The 20736-nt window shown below is 54.9% G+C and overlaps 2 protein-coding genes across 2 annotated transcripts in view; one reads left to right on the top strand and one right to left on the bottom strand.

Moving 5' to 3' along the window:
- The window catches only part of EGFL8 (EGF like domain multiple 8), a 5953-nt gene extending 5156 nt beyond the window's left edge, over positions 1-797 (bottom strand). The window contains exon 1 of the mRNA XM_065563856.1: positions 654-797. Within this exon, the coding sequence (XP_065419928.1) occupies positions 654-797 (144 nt within the window). The remainder of the gene's footprint in view (positions 1-653) is intronic.
- LOC135974831 (tenascin-X-like) overlaps positions 350-20736 on the top strand; it is a 69120-nt gene continuing 48733 nt past the window's right edge. The window contains 4 exon segments of the mRNA XM_065563855.1: positions 350-919; positions 3663-3956; positions 5907-6200; positions 8665-8958. Coding sequence (XP_065419927.1) covers positions 796-919; positions 3663-3956; positions 5907-6200; positions 8665-8958 — 1006 coding nt within the window. The 5' untranslated portion in view covers positions 350-795.

Here is a 20736-nt window from a genome sequence, read left to right as displayed (position 1 = left end):
GGTGGGTAGATATGTATGGGGGTGGATGGATGGATGCACAGATGGAAGGGTGGGTAGATATGGATGGGGGTGGATGGGTGTTTTGGGGAATGCATGGGTATATGTGTATGTGTAACTCTTCTGCCAGCAGCAGAACAATGGGTGGGTTGGGGGTGGTGATGCATGCTTGGACAGGTGGATGGATGGGTGCGTACAGGGATAGATGGAGGAGTGGTTGGGGATGGGTGGGTGTCAATGGGGATCTATCCATTGATGTTGGTGACTTTAGTTCATGCCCTTCTCTTTCCCTCTCATTTGTTCTTCGATCCATCCTCTCTCAGCCCAACTCTCACTGAGGTTTGTGCCAGTTGATCTGGGCCGACCCCTCCAGGGAGGTGTGATGGCCACGGGGAACCTGGGAATGTGGGATCCTCTTTGCAGACATGGACGGTCCATTTGTGTGTCCCCAGCTCTCCTTCCCACAGCAGGATGCAGCTCTGTCCTGGGGCTGGTCTCTGGGGCTTCCTGCGCCCTCGTCCCACTAATCTTCTCTGCTGATCCCCTCTGGGCAGGAACTGCCCGGCCCCCCAAGGACCTGGTCAGCCACCCTAATCCAGCCATGCCCTAACCCGCCTCTTTGTTCCAGCCAAGGAGCCGCGGGTGCAGGAACTCACCTTCCAGCCCAGCCTGGGGGAGCTCTCGGCCTCTGACGTCACCCACAACTCCACTCTGCTCTCCTGGACCGTCCAGACCGGGGATTTTGACTCCTTCCTCCTCCAGTACAAGGACGCGGAGGGCAAACTCCAGGCGCTGCCCATGGACGGGGGATCCCGCACGGTCACTGTAACCAACCTGGCTCCCTCCCACAGATACAAGTTCAACCTCTACGGCATCTCCGGCCGCAAGCGCTTCGGCCCTGTCTCCACCGACATCGTCACAGGTCAGCGGCTGCTCCAGGGGCGCAGCTCCTTCCCCTCCCGCCCCCTTTGCTTTCCAGTGTGACATGGATGCCGAACACTGGCCCAGGACGTTCTGAAGAAGATGCTTCCAAGAGTCCTGCATCCACAACCAGATTGCCGGCCATTCAATGGATAGATAGGAGAATGGATGGTCATGGGTGTACGTATGTATGTCCGTATGTATGCATAGACAGACATATATGGGGATGGATGAATGGATGGACAGAAGGCTCAGTAGACATGCATGGGGGTCGGTAGATGGACAGACCGAAGGGTGGGTAGATATGTATGGGGGTGAACGAATTGATGTACAGACAGAAGGGTGGGTAGATATGAATGGGAGTGGATGTATGGATGGACAGACGGAAGGGTGGGTAGTTATGTATGGGGGTGTATGGCAAGATGGACAGACGGAAGGGTGGGCAGATATGTATGGGGGTGGATGAATGGATGGACAGACAGAAAGGTGGGTAGATATGTATGGGGATGGATGGATGGATGGACAGATGGAGGGTGGGTAGATATGTATGGGGGTGGATGGATGGATGGATGGACAGATGGAAGGGTGGGTAGATATGTATGGGGGTGGATGGATGGATGGACAGATGGAAGGGTGGGCAGATATGTATGGGGGTGGATGGATGGATGGATGGACAGATGGAAGGGTGGGTAGATATGGATGGGGGTGTATGGCGGGATGGACAGATGGAAGGGTGCGCAGATATGTATGGGGGTGGATGGATGGATGGACAGATGGAAGGGTAGGTAGATATGGATGGGGGTGTATGGCGGGATGGACAGACGGAAGGGTGGGCAGATATATATGGGGATGGATGAATGGATGGACAGAAGGCTCAGTAGACATGCATGGGGGTCGGTAGATGGACAGACCGAAGGGTGGGTAGATATGTATGGGGGTGAACGAATTGATGTACAGACAGAAGGGTGGGTAGATATGAATGGGAGTGGATGTATGGATGGACAGACGGAAGGGTGGGTAGTTATGTATGAGGGGGGAATGGCAAGATGGACAGACGGAAGGGTGGGCAGATATGGATGGGGGTGGATGGATGGATGGACAGATGGAGGGTGGGTAGATATGTATGGGGGTGGATGGATGGATGGATGGATGGATGGATGGATGGATGGATGGATGGATGGACAGATGGAAGGGTGGGCAGATATGTATGGGGGTGGATGAATGGATGGACAGACAGAAAGGTGGGTAGATATGTATGGGGATGGATGGATGGATGGACAGATGGAGGGTGGGTAGATATGTATGGGGGTGGATGGATGGATGGATGGACAGATGGAAGGGTGGGTAGATATGTATGGGGGTGGATGGATGGATGGACAGATGGAAGGGTGGGCAGATATGTATGGGGGTGGATGGATGGATGGACAGATGGAAGGGTGGGTAGATATGGATGGGGGTGTATGGCGGGATGGACAGATGGAAGGGTGCGCAGATATGTATGGGGGTGGATGGATGGATGGACAGATGGAAGGGTAGGTAGATATGGATGGGGGTGTATGGCGGGATGGACAGACGGAAGGGTGGGCAGATATATATGGGGATGGATGAATGGATGGACAGAAGGCTCAGTAGACATGCATGGGGGTCGGTAGATGGACAGACCGAAGGGTGGGTAGATATGTATGGGGGTGAACGAATTGATGTACAGACAGAAGGGTGGGTAGATATGAATGGGAGTGGATGTATGGATGGACAGACGGAAGGGTGGGTAGTTATGTATGAGGGGGGAATGGCAAGATGGACAGACGGAAGGGTGGGCAGATATGGATGGGGGTGGATGGATGGATGGACAGATGGAGGGTGGGTAGATATGTATGGGGGTGGATGGATGGATGGATGGATGGATGGATGGATGGACAGATGGAAGGGTGGGTAGATATGTATGGGGGTGGATGGATGGATGGACAGATGGAAGGGTGGGCAGATATGTATGGGGGTGGATGGATGGATGGACAGATGGAAGGGTGGGTAGATATGGATGGGGGTGTATGGCGGGATGGACAGATGGAAGGGTGGGCAGATATGGATGGGGGTGGATGGATGGATGGACAGATGGAAGGGTGGGTAGATATGGATGGGGGTGTATGGCGGGATGGACAGATGGAAGGGTGGGCAGATATGGATGGGGGTGGATGGGTGTTTTGGGGAATGCATGGGTAGATGTGTATGTGTAACTCTTCTGCCAGCAGCAGAACAATGGGTGGGTTGGGGGTGGTGATGCATGCTTGGACAGGTGGATGGATGGGTACGTACAGGGATGGATGGAGGAGTGGTTGGGGATGGGTGGGTGTCAATGGGGATCTATCCATTGACGTTGGTGAGTTTAGTTCATGCCCTTCTCTTTCCCTCTCATTTGTTCTTCGATCCATCCTCTCTCAGCCCAACTCTCCCTGAGGTTTGTGCCGGTTGATCTGGGCCGACCCCTCCAGGGAGGTGTGATGGCCACGGGGAACCTGGGAATGTGGGATCCTCTTTGCAGACATGGCTGGTCTATTTGTGTGTCCCCAGCTCTCCTTCCCACAGCAGGATGCAGCTCTGTCCTGGGGCTGGTCTCTGGGACTCCCTGCGCCCTCGTCCCACTAATCTTCTCTGCTGATCCCCTCTGGGCAGGAACTGCCCGGCCCCCCAAGGACCTGGTCAGCCACCCTAATCCAGCCATGCCCTAACCTGCCTCTTTGTTCCAGCCAAGGAGCTGCGGGTGCAGGAACTCACCTTCCAGCCCAGCCTGGGGGAGCTCTTGGCCTCTGACGTCACCCACAACTCCACTCTGCTCTCCTGGACCGTCCAGACCGGGGATTTTGACTCCTTCCTCCTCCAGTACAAGGACGCGGAGGGCAAACTCCAGGCGCTGCCCATGGACGGGGGATCCCGCACGGTCACTGTAACCAACCTGGCTCCCTCCCACAGATACAAGTTCAACCTCTACGGCATCTCCGGCCGCAAGCGCCTCGGCCCCGTCTCCACCGACATCGTCACAGGTCAGCGGCTGCTCCAGGGGCGCAGCTCCTTCCCCTTCCGCCCCCTCTGCTTTCCATTGTGACATGGATGCCGAACACTGGCCCAGGACGTTCTGAAGAAGATGCTTCCAAGAGTCCTGCATCCACAACCAGATTGCCGGCCATTCAATGGATAGAGATGGGAGTAGATAGGGATGGGTGGATGGATGGATGGATGGATGGATGAATGAATGGATAGACAGTCAGACAGCTGGATTGGTGTGCGTGGGGCAGGTTGAGTGTATGGAATGATGTGTATGGGAACAGATGGATGAAGAGATAGGTACATGGATGGGTGTCTAAAGGAGTGGATGGAGGGGATGGTCATCGATGAGTAGATAGACGAATGGATGTGTATGGGGATGGATGGATGAACAGGCAGGTGGGCAGATATATATGGAGATAGATGAATGGATAGACAGAAGGCTCGGTAGATATGTGTGGGGGTGGATGGATGGATGGAGGGGATGAGATGGGTGGATAGATGGAGGGGATCTATATGGGGATGGACAGATGGACGGGTGGGTAGGGATGGATGGATGGAAGGATGGATGGATAGATAGAGGAATCGGTCGATATGGGGATGGACAGATGGACGGGTGGATAGATGGATGGAGGTGATGGGACTGATGGAAAGATAGAGGAATAGATCTATATGGGGATGTACAGCTGGACGGGTGGGTGGGGATGGATGAATGGAGGGGATGGGTTGGATAGATAGAGGAATGGGTCGATATGGGGATGGACAGATGGACGGGTGGGTGGGGATGGATGAATGGAGGGGATGGGATGGATGGATAGATAGAGGAATCGGTCGATATGGGGATGGACAGATGGATGGTTGGGTGGGGATGGATGGATGGATGGATGGAGGGGATGGGATGGATGGATAGATAGAGGAATGGATTGATATGGGGATGGACAGATGGATGGGTGGGTGAGGATGGATGGATGGAGGGGATGGGATGGATGGATGGATATAGGAATGGATCGATATGGGGATGGACAGATGGGTGGGTGGGTTGATGTGTGGAGGGGATGGGATGGATGGAGGGGATGGGATGGATGGATGGATATAGGAATGGATCGATATGGGGATGGACAGATGGGTGGGTGGGTTGATGTGTGGAGGGGATGGGATGGATGGAGGGGATGGGATGGATGGATAGATAGAGGAATGGATATATATGGGGATGGACGGATGGATAGGTGAGTGGGTGGATGTAGAGGGATGGATGGACAGACAGACTGGTGGGGGTGTGTGTATGGCAAGTGATGGATGGACGGAAGGCTGGGTGGATGTGTATGGGGATGAATGAATGGACGTACAGACGGTAGAGTGGTTGGATGGGTGTTTTGGGGGATTCATGGGTACATGTATATTTGTAACTCTGTGCCCAGGTTGCATTATCAGCTATAAGGAGGGGGTGGGTAAGGTGATTGATGCATGGATGGACAAACGTATGGTGTAGTGATGAACCAACGGATGGATGGGTGTGTAGGAGGATGGAGGAGTGTCTGGGGATAGATAGGTGTCATCTGTTGACATTGGTGGTTTTGGTTCACCCCCTTTTCTTTCTGTCTCGTTTCTTCCTCCTTCCCTCTGTCTCCTCCCATCTCACTCAGCCCTCACTGAGGTTTGTGCCGGTCGCTCTCGGCTGAACCCTCCATGGAGGTGTGATGGCCACGGGGAACCTGGGAATGTGGGATCCTTTTTGCAGACATGCCCCGTCCATTAGTCTGTCCCCAGCTCTCCTTCCCAGCAGCAGGATCCGGCTGTGTCCTGGGACAAGTCCCTGGGCGTCCCTGCACCATCCCCTGCTAATCCTCCCTGCAAATCTCCTCTGGCTAGAAATAACCCAGCCCCCCCCAAGATCCCAGCGAGTTGCCCCCACTCCAGCCTCCCCCTTCACCCCCTTCTCTCTGTTCCAGCTGTGGTGGGGCCGGAGGAGGAACCCACTCCCCAGCCCAGTCTGGGGGAGCTCTCGGCCTCTAACGTCACCCATGACTCCATCCTGCTCTCCTGGACCGTCCAGGCCGGGGACTTCGACTCCTTCCTCCTGCAGTACAAGGACGCGGAGGGCAAACCCCAGGCGCTGCCCGTGGACGGCAGATCCCGCACGGTCACCGTAACCAACCTGGCCCCGTCCCACAGATACAACTTCAAATTCTACGGTGTCTCCGGCCGCAAGCGCCTTGGACCTATCTCCACTGATGCTGTCACGGGTCAGCGGCAGCTCCCAGGGCCCGACCCCTTCCCCTCCCACCCCCCTTTGCTCTACAGTGTCAGGGACACCATCCACTGGGCCAGGACCTTCCCAGGAAAACACTTCCAAGCCTCCACAAGCAGATTGGCAGCCATTCAATGGGTAGAGGGAAGAATGTGGATGGGGATGGATGGATAGACAGACAGCTGTATGGATGTGCATGGGGCATGTTGAGTGAATGGATAGAGGTGTCTAGGGATGGATGGATGAATTAATAGGATGTCTATGGGGGTGGATAGAGATGGATGGAGGGAGGGGATGGTAATGGATCCATAGAAAGAGGAATAGATATATATGGGGATGGTCAGATGATGGGGGGGCAGATGGACTGGGGGGCAGGTGTGTATAGCGATTGATGGATGGACAAATGGCTGGGGGGATGTGTATGGGGATGGACAGACTGGTGGAGAGATGTTTATGGGGATGGATGGATGGACGTATAGACGGTAGGGTGGGTGGGTGGAAGTGTATGGGGATGGATGGATGGACGGACGTACAGACAGTAAGGTGGATGGATGTGTGTGGGAATGGACATGTTTATGGGGATGGATGGATGGACTTATAGATGGTAGGGTGGGTGGATGTGTATGGGGATGGACAGACTGGTGGATGGATGTTTATGGGAATGGATGGATGGACATACAGGCGGTAGGGTAGGGGGATGTGTATGGGGATGGATGGATGGACGTACAGTAGGTAAGGTGGGTGGATGGGGATGGACAGAAGGGCAGACTGTTGGAGGGATGTTTATGGGGATGGATGGACGTATAGACGGTAGGGTGGGTGGGTGTGTATGGAGATGGACAGAAGGGCAGATTGGTGGATGGATGTTTATGGGAATGGATGGATGGACATACAGGCGGTAGGGTAGGGGGATGTGTATGGGGATGGATGGATGGACGTACAGTAGGTAAGGTGGGTGGATGGGGATGGACAGAAGGGCAGACTGTTGGAGGGATGTTTATGGGGATGGATGGATGTATAGACGGTAGGGTGGGTGGGTGTGTATGGAGATGGACAGAAGGGCAGATTGGTGGATGGATGTTTATGGGAATGGATGGATGGACATACAGGCGGTAGGGTGGGTGGATGTGTATGGAGATGGACAGAAGGGCAGATTGGTGGATGGATGTTTATGGGAATGGATGGATGGACATACAGGCGGTAGGGTGGGTGGATGTGTATGGGGATGGATGGATGGACGTACAGACAGTAAGGTGGATGGATGTGGATGGAGATGGACAGAAGGGCAGACTGGTGGATGGATGTTTATGGGAATGGATGTATGGACATACAGGCGGTAGGGTGGGTGGATGTGTATGGGGATGGATGGATGGATGGACGTACAGTCGGTAAGGTGGGTGGATGGGGATGGACAGAAGGGCAGACTGTTGGAGGGATGTTTATGGGGATGAATGGATGGACGTACAGGCGGTAAGGTGGATGAATGTGTATGGGGATGGATGGATGGACGTACAGTCGGTAAGGTGGGTGGATGGGGATGGACAGAAAGGTAGACTGTTGGAGGGATGTTTATGGGGATGGATGGACGTATAGACGGTAGGGTGGGTGGGTGCGTATGGGGATGGATGGATGGACGTACAGACAGTAAGGTGGATGGATGTGTATGGAGATGGACAGAAGGGCAGACTGGTGGATGGATGTTTATGGGAATGGATGGATGGACATACAGGCGGTAGGGTGGGGGGATGTGTATGGGGATGGACAGACTGGTGGAGGGATGTTTATGGGGATGGATGGATGGACGTACAGACGGTAAGGTGGATGGATGTGTATGGAGATGGACAGAAGGGCAGACTGGTGGATGGATGGATGTACAGACAGTAGGGTGGGTGGATGTGTGTGGGAATGGATGGGTGTTATGGGGGGATTGATTTATAGATGTGTATGTGTAACTCTGTGGCTAGGTCACATTGTCAACAAGAAAGGCTGGGTGGGTGATAGATGCATGGATGGGCGGAAGTATGGGATCGCGATGGATGGATGAGGAGTGTCTGGGGGTGGACGGTGGTCAATGGGGATCTTTTCATTGAGGGTGGTGGTTTTGGTTTCACCCCCTTCTCTTTTTCTCTCATTTGCTCTTCCTTCCCCCCTCTCCTCCCGTCTCAGCTCAGCTCTGCCCATGGTTTGTGCCGGTCACTCTGGGCCGACCCCTCCGTGGAGGCAGGGTGGCTGCGGGAAACCCAGGAATGTGGGATCCTCTTTGCAGACATGCCCCGTCCGTCTGTCTGTCCCCAGCTCTCCTTCCCAGCTGCAGGATCCAGCTGTGTCCTGGGGCCAGTCCCTGGGGCTCCCTGCCCCCTCTCCCGCTAATTCATTGGGATGGCAATAATCCGGCCCCCCAAGGACCCAGAAAGCTGCTCCTGCTGACCATCCCCTTCACCCCCCTCTCTCTGTTCCAGCTGCGGCGCCGACGGAGGAGGTACCCACCGCCCAGCCCAGCCTGGGGGAGCTCTCGGCCTCCGACATCACCCACGACTCCATCCTGCTCTCCTGGACCATGGAGGAGGGGACCTTCGACTCCTTCCTCCTCCAGTACAAGGACGCGAAGGGCAAACCCCAGGCGCTGCCCGTGGGCGGGGGATCCCGCACAGTCACCGTAACCAACCTGGCCCCGTCCCGCAGATACAAGTTCAACCTCTACGGCATCTCCGGCCGCAAGCGCCTCGGCCCCGTCTCCACCGACGCCGTCACAGGTCAGCGGCTGCGTCTACGGGTGCAGCTCCTTCCCATCCCAGCCCCTTTGCTTTGCAGTGTGGCAGGGATGCTGGCCACTAGACTGGGACCTTCCTGGGATGAAGCTTCCAGTCTCCAGCTTCCATGACCTGTCTATGGCCTTTCAACAGATGGAGAGAGAGAGAAGGTTGAGTGTTTACATGGCTGGACAGGGGTGTTGGTGGGTGAATGGATAGAGGGTGGGTTGGAACGGATGGAAGGATAGCTGTGTATGGGGATGGATGGATGGATGGATGGATGGATGGATGGATGGATGGATGGATGGATGGATGGATAGAGGGTGTGTGTAGATGGATAGATGGGTGTGTGTTGAGATGGATGGAGGGATAGCTGTGTGGGGATGGATGGGTGGATGGGTGGATGGATGGCTGAGTGTTGAGACGGATGGAGGGATAGCTGTGTGTGGGGATGGATGGATGGATACAGGGAGTGGATGGATGGATGGATGTGTGTTGAGACGGATGGAAGGATAGCTGTATATGGGGATGGATGGATAGAGAGTGTGTGTGGATGGATGGATGGATGGATGGATGGATGGATGGATGGATGGATGGATGGATGGAGGGTGTGTGTGGCTGGATGGGTGGATGGATGGCTGAGTGTTGAGATGGATGGAGGGATAGCTGTGTGTGGGGATGGATGGATGGGTGGATGGATAGAGGGTGTGTGTGGATGGATGGGTGGATGGATGGATGGGTGGATGGATGGCTGTGTGTTGAGATGGATGGAAGGATAGCTGTGTTTGGGGATGGATGGATGGATGGATGGATAGGTGAGTGTTGAGATGGATGGAGGGATAGCTGTGTATGGGGATGGATGGATGGATAGAGGGTGTGTGTGGATGGATGGATGGATGGATGGATGGCTGTGTGTTGAGATGGATGGAAGGATAGCTGTGTTTGGGGATGGATGGATGGATGGATAAGTGTGTGTTGAGATGGATGGAGGGATAGCTGTGTTTGGGGATGGATGGATGGATAGAGGGTGTGTGTGGATGGATGGGTGGATGGATGGATGGGTGGATGGATGGCTGTGTGTTGAGATGGATGGAAGGATAGCTGTGTTTGGGGATGGATGGATGGATGGATAGGTGAGTGTTGAGATGGATGGAGGGATAGCTGTGTATGGGGATGGATGGATGGATGGATAGAGGGTGTGTGTGGATGGATGGATGGATGGATGGATGGAGGGATAGCTGTGTATGGGGATGGATGGATGGATGGGTGGATGGCTGGCTGTGTGTTGAGATGTATGGAGGGATAGCTGTGTATGGGGATGGATGGGTGGATGGATGGATAGGTGAGTGTTGAGATGGATGGAGGGATAGCTGTGTTTGGGGATGGATGGATGGATGGATGGATGGATGGATGGATGGATGGATGGATGGATGGATGGGTGGATGGATGGCTGTGTGTTGAGATGGATGGAGGGATAGCTGTGTATGGGGATGGGTGGATGGGTGGATGGGTGGATGGGTGGATGGATGGATGGCTGTGTGTTGAGATGGATGGAGGGATAGCTGTGGTTGGGGATGGATGGATGGATGGATAGGTGAGTGTTGAGATGTATGGAGGGATAGCTGTGGTTGGGGATGGATGGATGGATGGATGGATGGATGGCTGTGTGTTGAGATGGATGGAAGGATAGCTGTGTTTGGGGATGGATGGGTGGATGGATGGATGGATGGATGGATGGATGGGTGGATGGCTGGCTGTGTGTTGAGATGTATGGAGGGATAGCTGTGTATGGGGATGGATGGGTGGATGGATGGATAGGTGAGTGTTGAGATGTATGGAGGGATAGCTGTGTATGGGGATGGATGGAGATTGTGTAGGGCTGTTAGTCTGTCATGGAGGTCACGGAACTCATGGATTCTGTGAATTTCCGTGACCTTTGTGACTTCTGCAGTGGCCAGCAGCAGCAGTTTGGGTGTGTGGGAGGGGGTAGGGGCAGGGGGATGCAGGGGGGTGCTTACCTTGGGAAGGGGGGCTCCCCGGCTCCCACTGGCATGGCCCTGCAGCTCCTAGGCAACGGAGGGTCCAGGAGGCTCCGCACGCTGCCCGTGCTCACAGGCCCCACCCCTGCAGCTCCCATTGGCTGCGGTTCCCAGCCAATGGGAGCCGCACAGCTGGCACTTGTGGCGGGAACAGTGCGCAGACCCCCTGGACCCTCTGCCACCTGGGAGCTGCAGGGACACCCGGAGATGGGAGCCTGTGAGCCCCGCCAACCCTCCGCCCAAAGCACCAGCAGGGGTCCTGGGTCACACGCCACCGCCTGCTCCCCCCCAGCACCAGCACCAGCACCGGACTGCCCTCCCCCCAAACGCATCTGCGGCCCTTTAGTTAGGGGTATATAGTAAAAGTCATGGACAGGTCACGGACCGTGTATTGTTGTTTACCCATGACTAAAATGTAGCCTTAACAATGGGTAATTTTGGCATGGACGGATTGGTAGATGGGTGGATGGCTGTGTGTTATGGGGTGTATGGGGACGGATTGGTAGGTGGGTGGATGGCTGTGTGTTATGGGGACGGATTGGTAGGTGGGTGGATGGCTGTGTGTTATGGGGACGGATTGGTAGGTGGGTGGATGGCTGTGTGTTATGGGGACGGATTGGTAGATGGGTGGATGGCTGTGTGTTATGGGGTGTATGGGGACGGATTGGTAGGTGGGTGGATGGCTGTGTGTTATGGGGTGTATGGGGACGGATTGGTAGGTGGGTGGATGGCTGTGTGTTATGGGGTGTATGGGGACGGATTGGTAGGTGGATGGATGGATGTGTGTTATGGGGTGTATGGGGACGGATTGGTAGGTGGATGGATGGCTGTGTGTTATGGGGTGTATGGGGACGGATTGGTAGGTGGATGGATGGATGTGTGTTATGGGGTGTATGGGGACGGATTGGTAGGTGGGTGGATGGCTGTGTGTTATGGGGTGTATGGGGACGGATTGGTAGGTGGGTGGATGGATGTGTGTTATGGGGTGTATGGGGACAGATAGGTAGGTGGGTGGATGGCTGTGTGTTATGGGGTGTATGGGGACGGATTGGTAGGTGGGTGGATGGCTGTGTGTTATGGGGTGTATGGGGACGGATTGGTAGGTGGGTGGATGGCTGTGTGTTATGGGGTGTATGGGGACGGATTGGTAGGTGGGTGGATGGCTGTGTGTTATGGGGTGTATGGGGACGGATTGGTAGGTGGGTGGATGGCTGTGTGTTATGGGGTGTATGGGGACGGATTGGTAGGTGGGTGGATGGCTGTGTGTTATGGGGTGTATGGGGACGGATTGGTAGGTGGGTGGATGGCTGTGTGTTATGGGGTGTATGGGGACGGATTGGTAGGTGGGTGGATGGATGTGTGTTATGGGGTGTATGGGGACGGATTGGTAGGTGGGTGGATGGCTGTGTGTTATGGGGTGTATGGGGACGGATTGGTAGGTGGGTGGATGGATGTGTGTTATGGGATGTATGGGGACGGATTGGTAGATGGGTGGATGGCTGTGTGTTATGGGGTGTATGGGGACGGATTGGTAGGTGGGTGGATGGCTGTGTGTTATGGGGTGTATGGGGACGGATTGGTAGGTGGGTGGATGGCTGTGTGTTATGGGGTGTATGGGGACGGATTGGTAGGTGGGTGGATGGCTGTGTGTTATGGGGTGTATGGGGACGGATTGGTAGGTGGGTGGATGGCTGTGTGTTATGGGGTGTATGGGGACGGATTGGTAGGTGGGTGGATGGCTGTGTGTTATGGGGTGTATGGGGACGGATTGGTAGGTGGGTGGATGGCTGTGTGTTATGGGGTGTATGGGGACGGATTGGTAGGTGGATGGATGGATGTGTGTTATGGGGTGTATGGGGACGGATTGGTAGGTGGGTGGATGGCTGTGTGTTATGGGGTGTATGGGGACGGATTGGTAGGTGGGTGGATGGATGTGTGTTATGGGGTGTATGGGGACAGATAGGTAGGTGGGTGGATGGCTGTGTGTTATGGGGTGTATGGGGACGGATTGGTAGATGGGTGGATGGCTGTGTGTTATGGGGTGTATGGGGACGGATTGGTAGGTGGGTGGATGGCTGTGTGTTATGGGGTGTATGGGGACGGATTGGTAGGTGGGTGGATGGATGTGTGTTATGGGGTGTATGGGGACGGATTAGTAGATGGGTGGATGGCTGTGTGTTATGGGGTGTATGGGGACGGATTGGTAGGTGGGTGGATGGCTGTGTGTTATGGGGTGTATGGGGACGGATTGGTAGGTGGGTGGATGGATGTGTGTTATGGGGTGTATGGGGACGGATTGGTAGGTGGATGGATGGCTGTGTGTTATGGGGTGTATGGGGACGGATTGGTAGGTGGGTGGATGGCTGTGTGTTATGGGGTGTATGGGGACGGATTGGTAGGTGGATGGATGGATGTGTGTTATGGGGTGTATGGGGACGGATTGGTAGGTGGGTGGATGGCTGTGTGTTATCGGGTGTATGGGGACGGATTGGTAGGTGGGTGGATGGATGTGTGTTATGGGGTGTATGGGGACAGATAGGTAGGTGGGTGGATGGCTGTGTGTTATGGGGTGTATGGGGACGGATTGGTAGATGGGTGGATGGCTGTGTGTTATGGGGTGTATGGGGACGGATTGGTAGGTGGGTGGATGGCTGTGTGTTATGGGGACGGATTGGTAGGTGGGTGGATGGCTGTGTGTTATGGGGACGGATTGGTAGGTGGGTGGATGGCTGTGTGTTATGGGGACGGATTGGTAGATGGGTGGATGGCTGTGTGTTATGGGGTGTATGGGGACGGATTGGTAGGTGGGTGGATGGCTGTGTGTTATGGGGTGTATGGGGACGGATTGGTAGGTGGGTGGATGGCTGTGTGTTATGGGGTGTATGGGGACGGATTGGTAGGTGGATGGATGGATGTGTGTTATGGGGTGTATGGGGACGGATTGGTAGGTGGATGGATGGCTGTGTGTTATGGGGTGTATGGGGACGGATTGGTAGGTGGATGGATGGATGTGTGTTATGGGGTGTATGGGGACGGATTGGTAGGTGGGTGGATGGCTGTGTGTTATGGGGTGTATGGGGACGGATTGGTAGGTGGGTGGATGGCTGTGTGTTATGGGGTGTATGGGGACAGATAGGTAGGTGGGTGGATGGCTGTGTGTTATGGGGTGTATGGGGACGGATTGGTAGGTGGGTGGATGGCTGTGTGTTATGGGGTGTATGGGGACGGATTGGTAGGTGGGTGGATGGCTGTGTGTTATGGGGTGTATGGGGACGGATTGGTAGGTGGGTGGATGGCTGTGTGTTATGGGGTGTATGGGGACGGATTGGTAGGTGGGTGGATGGCTGTGTGTTATGGGGTGTATGGGGACGGATTGGTAGGTGGGTGGATGGCTGTGTGTTATGGGGTGTATGGGGGACGGATTGGTAGGTGGGTGGATGGCTGTGTGTTATGGGGTGTATGGGGACGGATTGGTAGGTGGGTGGATGGATGTGTGTTATGGGGTGTATGGGGACGGATTGGTAGGTGGGTGGATGGCTGTGTGTTATGGGGTGTATGGGGACGGATTGGTAGGTGGGTGGATGGATGTGTGTTATGGGATGTATGGGGACGGATTGGTAGATGGGTGGATGGCTGTGTGTTATGGGGTGTATGGGGACGGATTGGTAGGTGGGTGGATGGCTGTGTGTTATGGGGTGTATGGGGACGGATTGGTAGGTGGGTGGATGGCTGTGTGTTATGGGGTGTATGGGGACGGATTGGTAGGTGGGTGGATGGCTGTGTGTTATGGGGTGTATGGGGACGGATTGGTAGGTGGGTGGATGGATGTGTGTTATGGGGTGTATGGGGACGGATTGGTAGGTGGGTGGATGGCTGTGTGTTATGGGGTGTATGGGGACGGATTGGTAGGTGGGTGGATGGCTGTGTGTTATGGGGTGTATGGGGACGGATTGGTAGGTGGATGGATGGATGTGTGTTATGGGGTGTATGGGGACGGATTGGTAGGTGGGTGGATGGCTGTGTGTTATGGGGTGTATGGGGACGGATTGGTAGGTGGGTGGATGGATGTGTGTTATGGGGTGTATGGGGACAGATAGGTAGGTGGGTGGATGGCTGTGTGTTATGGGGTGTATGGGGACGGATTGGTAGATGGGTGGATGGCTGTGTGTTATGGGGTGTATGGGGACGGATTGGTAGGTGGGTGGATGGCTGTGTGTTATGGGGTGTATGGGGACGGATTGGTAGGTGGGTGGATGGATGTGTGTTATGGGGTGTATGGGGACGGATTAGTAGATGGGTGGATGGCTGTGTGTTATGGGGTGTATGGGGACGGATTGGTAGGTGGGTGGATGGCTGTGTGTTATGGGGTGTATGGGGACGGATTGGTAGGTGGGTGGATGGATGTGTGTTATGGGGTGTATGGGGACGGATTGGTAGGTGGATGGATGGCTGTGTGTTATGGGGTGTATGGGGACGGATTGGTAGGTGGGTGGATGGCTGTGTGTTATGGGGTGTATGGGGACGGATTGGTAGGTGGATGGATGGATGTGTGTTATGGGGTGTATGGGGACGGATTGGTAGGTGGGTGGATGGCTGTGTGTTATCGGGTGTATGGGGACGGATTGGTAGGTGGGTGGATGGCTGTGTGTTATGGGGTGTATGGGGACAGATAGGTAGGTGGGTGGATGGCTGTGTGTTATGGGGTGTATGGGGACGGATTGGTAGATGGGTGGATGGCTGTGTGTTATGGGGTGTATGGGGACGGATTGGTAGGTGGGTGGATGGCTGTGTGTTATGGGGTGTATGGGGACGGATTGGTAGGTGGGTGGATGGCTGTGTGTTATGGGGTGTATGGGGACGGATTGGTAGGTGGGTGGATGGCTGTGTGTTATGGGGTGTATGGGGACGGATTGGTAGGTGGGTGGATGGCTGTGTGTTATGGGGTGTATGGGGACGGATTGGTAGGTGGGTGGATGGCTGTGTGTTATGGGGTGTATGGGGACGGATTGGTAGGTGGGTGGATGGCTGTGTGTTATGGGGTGTATGGGGACGGATTGGTAGGTGGGTGGATGGCTGTGTGTTATGGGGTGTATGGGGACGGATTGGTAGGTGGGTGGATGGCTGTGTGTTATGGGGTGTATGGGGACGGATTGGTAGGTGGGTGGATGGCTGTGTGTTATGGGGTGTATGGGGACGGATTGGTAGGTGGGTGGATGGCTGTGTGTTATGGGGTGTATGGGGACGGATTGGTAGGTGGGTGGATGGATGTGTGTTATGGGGTGTATGGGGACGGATTGGTAGGTGGATGGATGGCTGTGTGTTATGGGGTGTATGGGGACGGATTGGTAGGTGGGTGGATGGCTGTGTGTTATGGGGTGTATGGGGACGGATTGGTAGGTGGGTGGATGGCTGTGTGTTATGGGGTGTATGGGGACGGATTGGTAGGTGGGTGGATGGCTGTGTGTTATGGGGTGTATGGGGACGGATTGGTAGGTGGGTGGATGGCTGTGTGTTATGGGGTGTATGGGGACGGATTGGTAGGTGGGTGGATGGCTGTGTGTTATGGGGTGTATGGGGACGGATTGGTAGGTGGGTGGATGGCTGTGTGTTATGGGGTGTATGGGGACGGATTGGTAGGTGGGTGGATGGCTGTGTGTTATGGGGTGTATGGGGACGGATTGGTAGGTGGGTGGATGGCTGTGTGTTATGGGTGTATGGGGACGGATTGGTAGGTGGGTGGATGGCTGTGTGTTATGGGGTGTATGGGGACGGATTGGTAGGTGGGTGGATGGCTGTGTGTTATGGGGTGTATGGGGACGGATTGGTAGGTGGGTGGATGGCTGTGTGTTATGGGGTGTATGGGGACGGATTGGTAGGTGGGTGGATGGCTGTGTGTTATGGGGTGTATGGGGACGGATTGGTAGGTGGGTGGATGGCTGTGTGTTATGGGGTGTATGGGGACGGATTGGTAGGTGGGTGGATGGCTGTGTGTTATGGGGTGTATGGGGACGGATTGGTAGGTGGGTGGATGGCTGTGTGTTATGGGGTGTATGGGGACGGATTGGTAGGTGGGTGGATGGCTGTGTGTTATGGGGTGTATGGGGACGGATTGGTAGGTGGGTGGATGGCTGTGTGTTATGGGGTGTATGGGGACGGATTGGTAGGTGGGTGGATGGCTGTGTGTTATGGGGTGTATGGGGACGGATTGGTAGGTGGGTGGATGGCTGTGTGTTATGGGGTGTATGGGGACGGATTGGTAGGTGGGTGGATGGCTGTGTGTTATGGGGTGTATGGGGACGGATTGGTAGGTGGGTGGATGGCTGTGTGTTATGGGGTGTATGGGGACGGATTGGTAGGTGGGTGGATGGCTGTGTGTTATGGGGTGTATGGGGACGGATTGGTAGGTGGGTGGATGGCTGTGTGTTATGGGGTGTATGGGGACGGATTGGTAGGTGGGTGGATGGCTGTGTGTTATGGGGTGTATGGGGACGGATTGGTAGGTGGGGTGGATGGATGTGTGTTATGGGGTGTATGGGGACAGATAGGTAGGTGGGTGGATGGCTGTGTGTTATGGGGTGTATGGGGACGGATTGGTAGGTGGGTGGATGGCTGTGTGGTTATGGGGACGGATTGGTAGGTGGGTGGATGGCTGTGTGTTATGGGGACGGATTGGTAGGTGGGTGGATGGCTGTGTGTTATGGGGTGTATGGGGACGGATTGGTAGGTGGATGGATGGATGTGTGTTATGGGGTGTATGGGGACGGATTGTAGGTGGGTGGATGGCTGTGTGTTATGGGGTGTATGGGGACGGATTGGTAGGTGGGTGGATGGCTGTGTGTTATGGGGTGTATGGGGACGGATTGGTAGGTGGGTGGATGGATGTGTGTTATGGGGTGTATGGGGACAGATAGGTAGGTGGGTGGATGGCTGTGTGTTATGGGGTGTATGGGGACGGCTTGGTAGGTGGGTGGATGGCTGTGTGTTATGGGACGGATTGGTAGGTGGGTGGATGGCTGTGTGTTATGGGGACGGATTGGTAGGTGGGTGGATGGCTGTGTGTTATGGGGTGTATGGGGACGGATTGGTAGGTGGATGGATGGATGTGTGTTATGGGGTGTATGGGGACGGATTGGTAGGTGGGTGGATGGCTGTGTGTTATGGGGTGTATGGGACGGATTGGTAGGTGGGTGGATGGCTGTGTGTTATGGGGTGTATGGGGACGGATTGGTAGGTGGGTGGATGGCTGTGTGTTATGGGGACGGATTGGTAGGTGGGTGGATGGATGTGCATGTGGCTCAGAGGAGGGATGGAACGATGCGTGGGATGGATGGCACCGATGGTGAGACGTGTCGGATGCATGGAAAGGAACAGGTGTCTGTGTGGACGCAGAGATCGATGGATGCTCAACCCCTTCCGCACACCCCCACCCCGCCTTTTCCCACCCCCGCTCCGCCCCGTCCCACCTCTTCCCGCCAGGCCCACCCCCCTCTCCTGAGCTCCTCCCCCTCCCCCCACCGCCTCCTGTACACCACAGAACAGCTGATCACGGCGGGTGGGAGGTGCTGGGAGGGATGGGGAGGAGCTTACTGCCGGTGGGTGCTGAGCACCCACTAATTTTTTCCATGGGTGCTCCAGGCCCCTGTGGGGCTGGTTGGGTGTCAATGGGGATCTTTCCATTGACGTTGGAGGCTTTGGTTCAGCCCCTTCTCTTTCTCTCTCCTTTGTTCTTCCTTCCCCCTCTCTCTCTGCCCCTCCCAGCTCAGCTCTCACAATGATTTGTGCTGGGGTGACCCTCTGTGATGAAGGTGCCCTGGGAGCCAGCTGAGGTCACACAATTAGGGTGAACTGCAAACAAAACGGGGCAGACAAACCCCGAACGCTGGTGGATCCTCCAGTGCTGAGATTTACCAAACCAGCCCCAAACAGCTTCTATAGAACCTCCCTGGTTACTCAGACGTCCAAACAACACAGTTCCCTTAAAATGCCCGGCCTCAGGCCTCCGTCCAGACACACGTCAGATACGATGATGATTACTGAGAATCTTCTCTCATCAGATACAAGAAAAGGTTCTTCCAACCCCAAAGGATCAGCCACACACCCAGGTCAAATGATAACTTAAATCTTACCCAAAATACACACTACAGCCAATTCTTATTAACTAAACTAAAATTTATTAAAAAAGAAAAGAGAGAGAGAGTGTTGGTTAAAAGATCAATCTACAGACAGACTTGAATTCAATTCTTGAGGTTCAGACACAGCAGAGATGAGCTTGTAGTGGCCAAAAGTCCTTTTAGAAATAGTCCAGAGGTTATAGTCCAATGTCCATATTCAGGGTGGCTCCAGTCAGTGACTGGGGATCTCAATCCTTGTGGCTTAAGGTTTCCCCCTCTAGAAACCCAAAGCAGATCTGTCTGAAATGAAGCAGGATTGTGTCCCAGGGTTTTTATACATTTCCAGCAGCCTTTCGGCCTGAGAAAACAACAAACATCCTGACAATTAGCCCAGGATAATTTATCCATTAAACAGTTCAGATCCAGGTTACCACGACCTTCCAAAGAGATGATAATAATAATAATTAATATAGAGAATAATACTATTTCACACAAGTGTCTTCCTAAATGTTAATATTCCTTTTTTGATCTTTGAATCATAGCAATAGACAAGACTTGTTTGCTGACATCACAAGCCCTGAGCAAACAGCTCCCCTTCTCTCTCTAACAATGCCGGCTGCATTTCAAAGCTCTGTTCATTTACAGATCTTCCTAACGAGTCTTTAAAGTTCGGCCCTGGGTCAGGTCCGTCTGGGAGTTAATTAACTCTTGCTGGCCCTGTCACCTTTCAATGAGATATTATATTGCACTCATAACGTCACACCCTCCATGGGGCGGGATGACCGTGGGGAACTGGGAATGTGGGATCCTCTTTGCAGACATGCACCATCCGTCTGTCTGTCCCAGCTCTCCTTCCAGCAGCAGGATCCGGCTGTGTCCTGGGGCCGGTCCCTGGGGCTCCCTGCCCCCTCCCCCTGCTGATCCTCTCTGCAGATCCCCTCTGGTTAGGAATAATCAAGCCCCCCAAGAACCGGGAAAGCTGCCCCCAACCCTGGATATGGCCTTCACCCCCCTCTCTCTGTTCCCACCACAGCGCGGCAGAAGGAGGAACCTGCCCCCCAGCCCAGCCTGGGGGAGCTCTCGGCCTCTGACGTCACCCACAACTCCACCCTGCTCTCTGGACCGTCCAGGCCGGGGACTTCGACTCCTTCCTCCTCCAGTTCAAGGACGCGGAGGGCAAACCCCAGGCGCTGCCCGTGGACGGGGGATCCCGCACAGTCACAGTAACCAACCTGGCCCCGTCCCGCAGATACAAGTTCAACCTCTACGGCATCTCCGGCCGCAAGCGCCTCGGCCCCGTCTCCACGACGCCGTCACAGGTCAGCAGCTGCTCCAAGAGTCCTGGCCCCTACCCCTCCCACCCACTTTGCTTTGCAGTGTCAGAGACACCGACCCCTGGGCTGGGACCTTCCGAGGGAGATGAGTCCAATCCTCCAGCCTTCACAAGCAGATGGCCAGCAAGAGAGAGTGGCTGGCTGGCTGGCTCGGTGGGGGTGTGGATGTACATGGGGCAGGTTGAGTGAATCGATACTTGTGTATAGGGAGGATGACTGAATGAATAGGTAGATGGATGACTGTCTATAGGGGTAGATGAAGATGTATGAATAAGTAGAGGAATGGATATTTATGGG

The sequence above is a fragment of the Chrysemys picta genome, chromosome 12, assembly GCF_011386835.1.
Source record: "Chrysemys picta bellii isolate R12L10 chromosome 12, ASM1138683v2, whole genome shotgun sequence".
Lineage (NCBI taxonomy): Eukaryota > Metazoa > Chordata > Testudines > Emydidae > Chrysemys > Chrysemys picta.
Note: the sequence above shows the minus strand (reverse complement) of the source record. Positions and strands in the feature narration are given on the sequence as shown.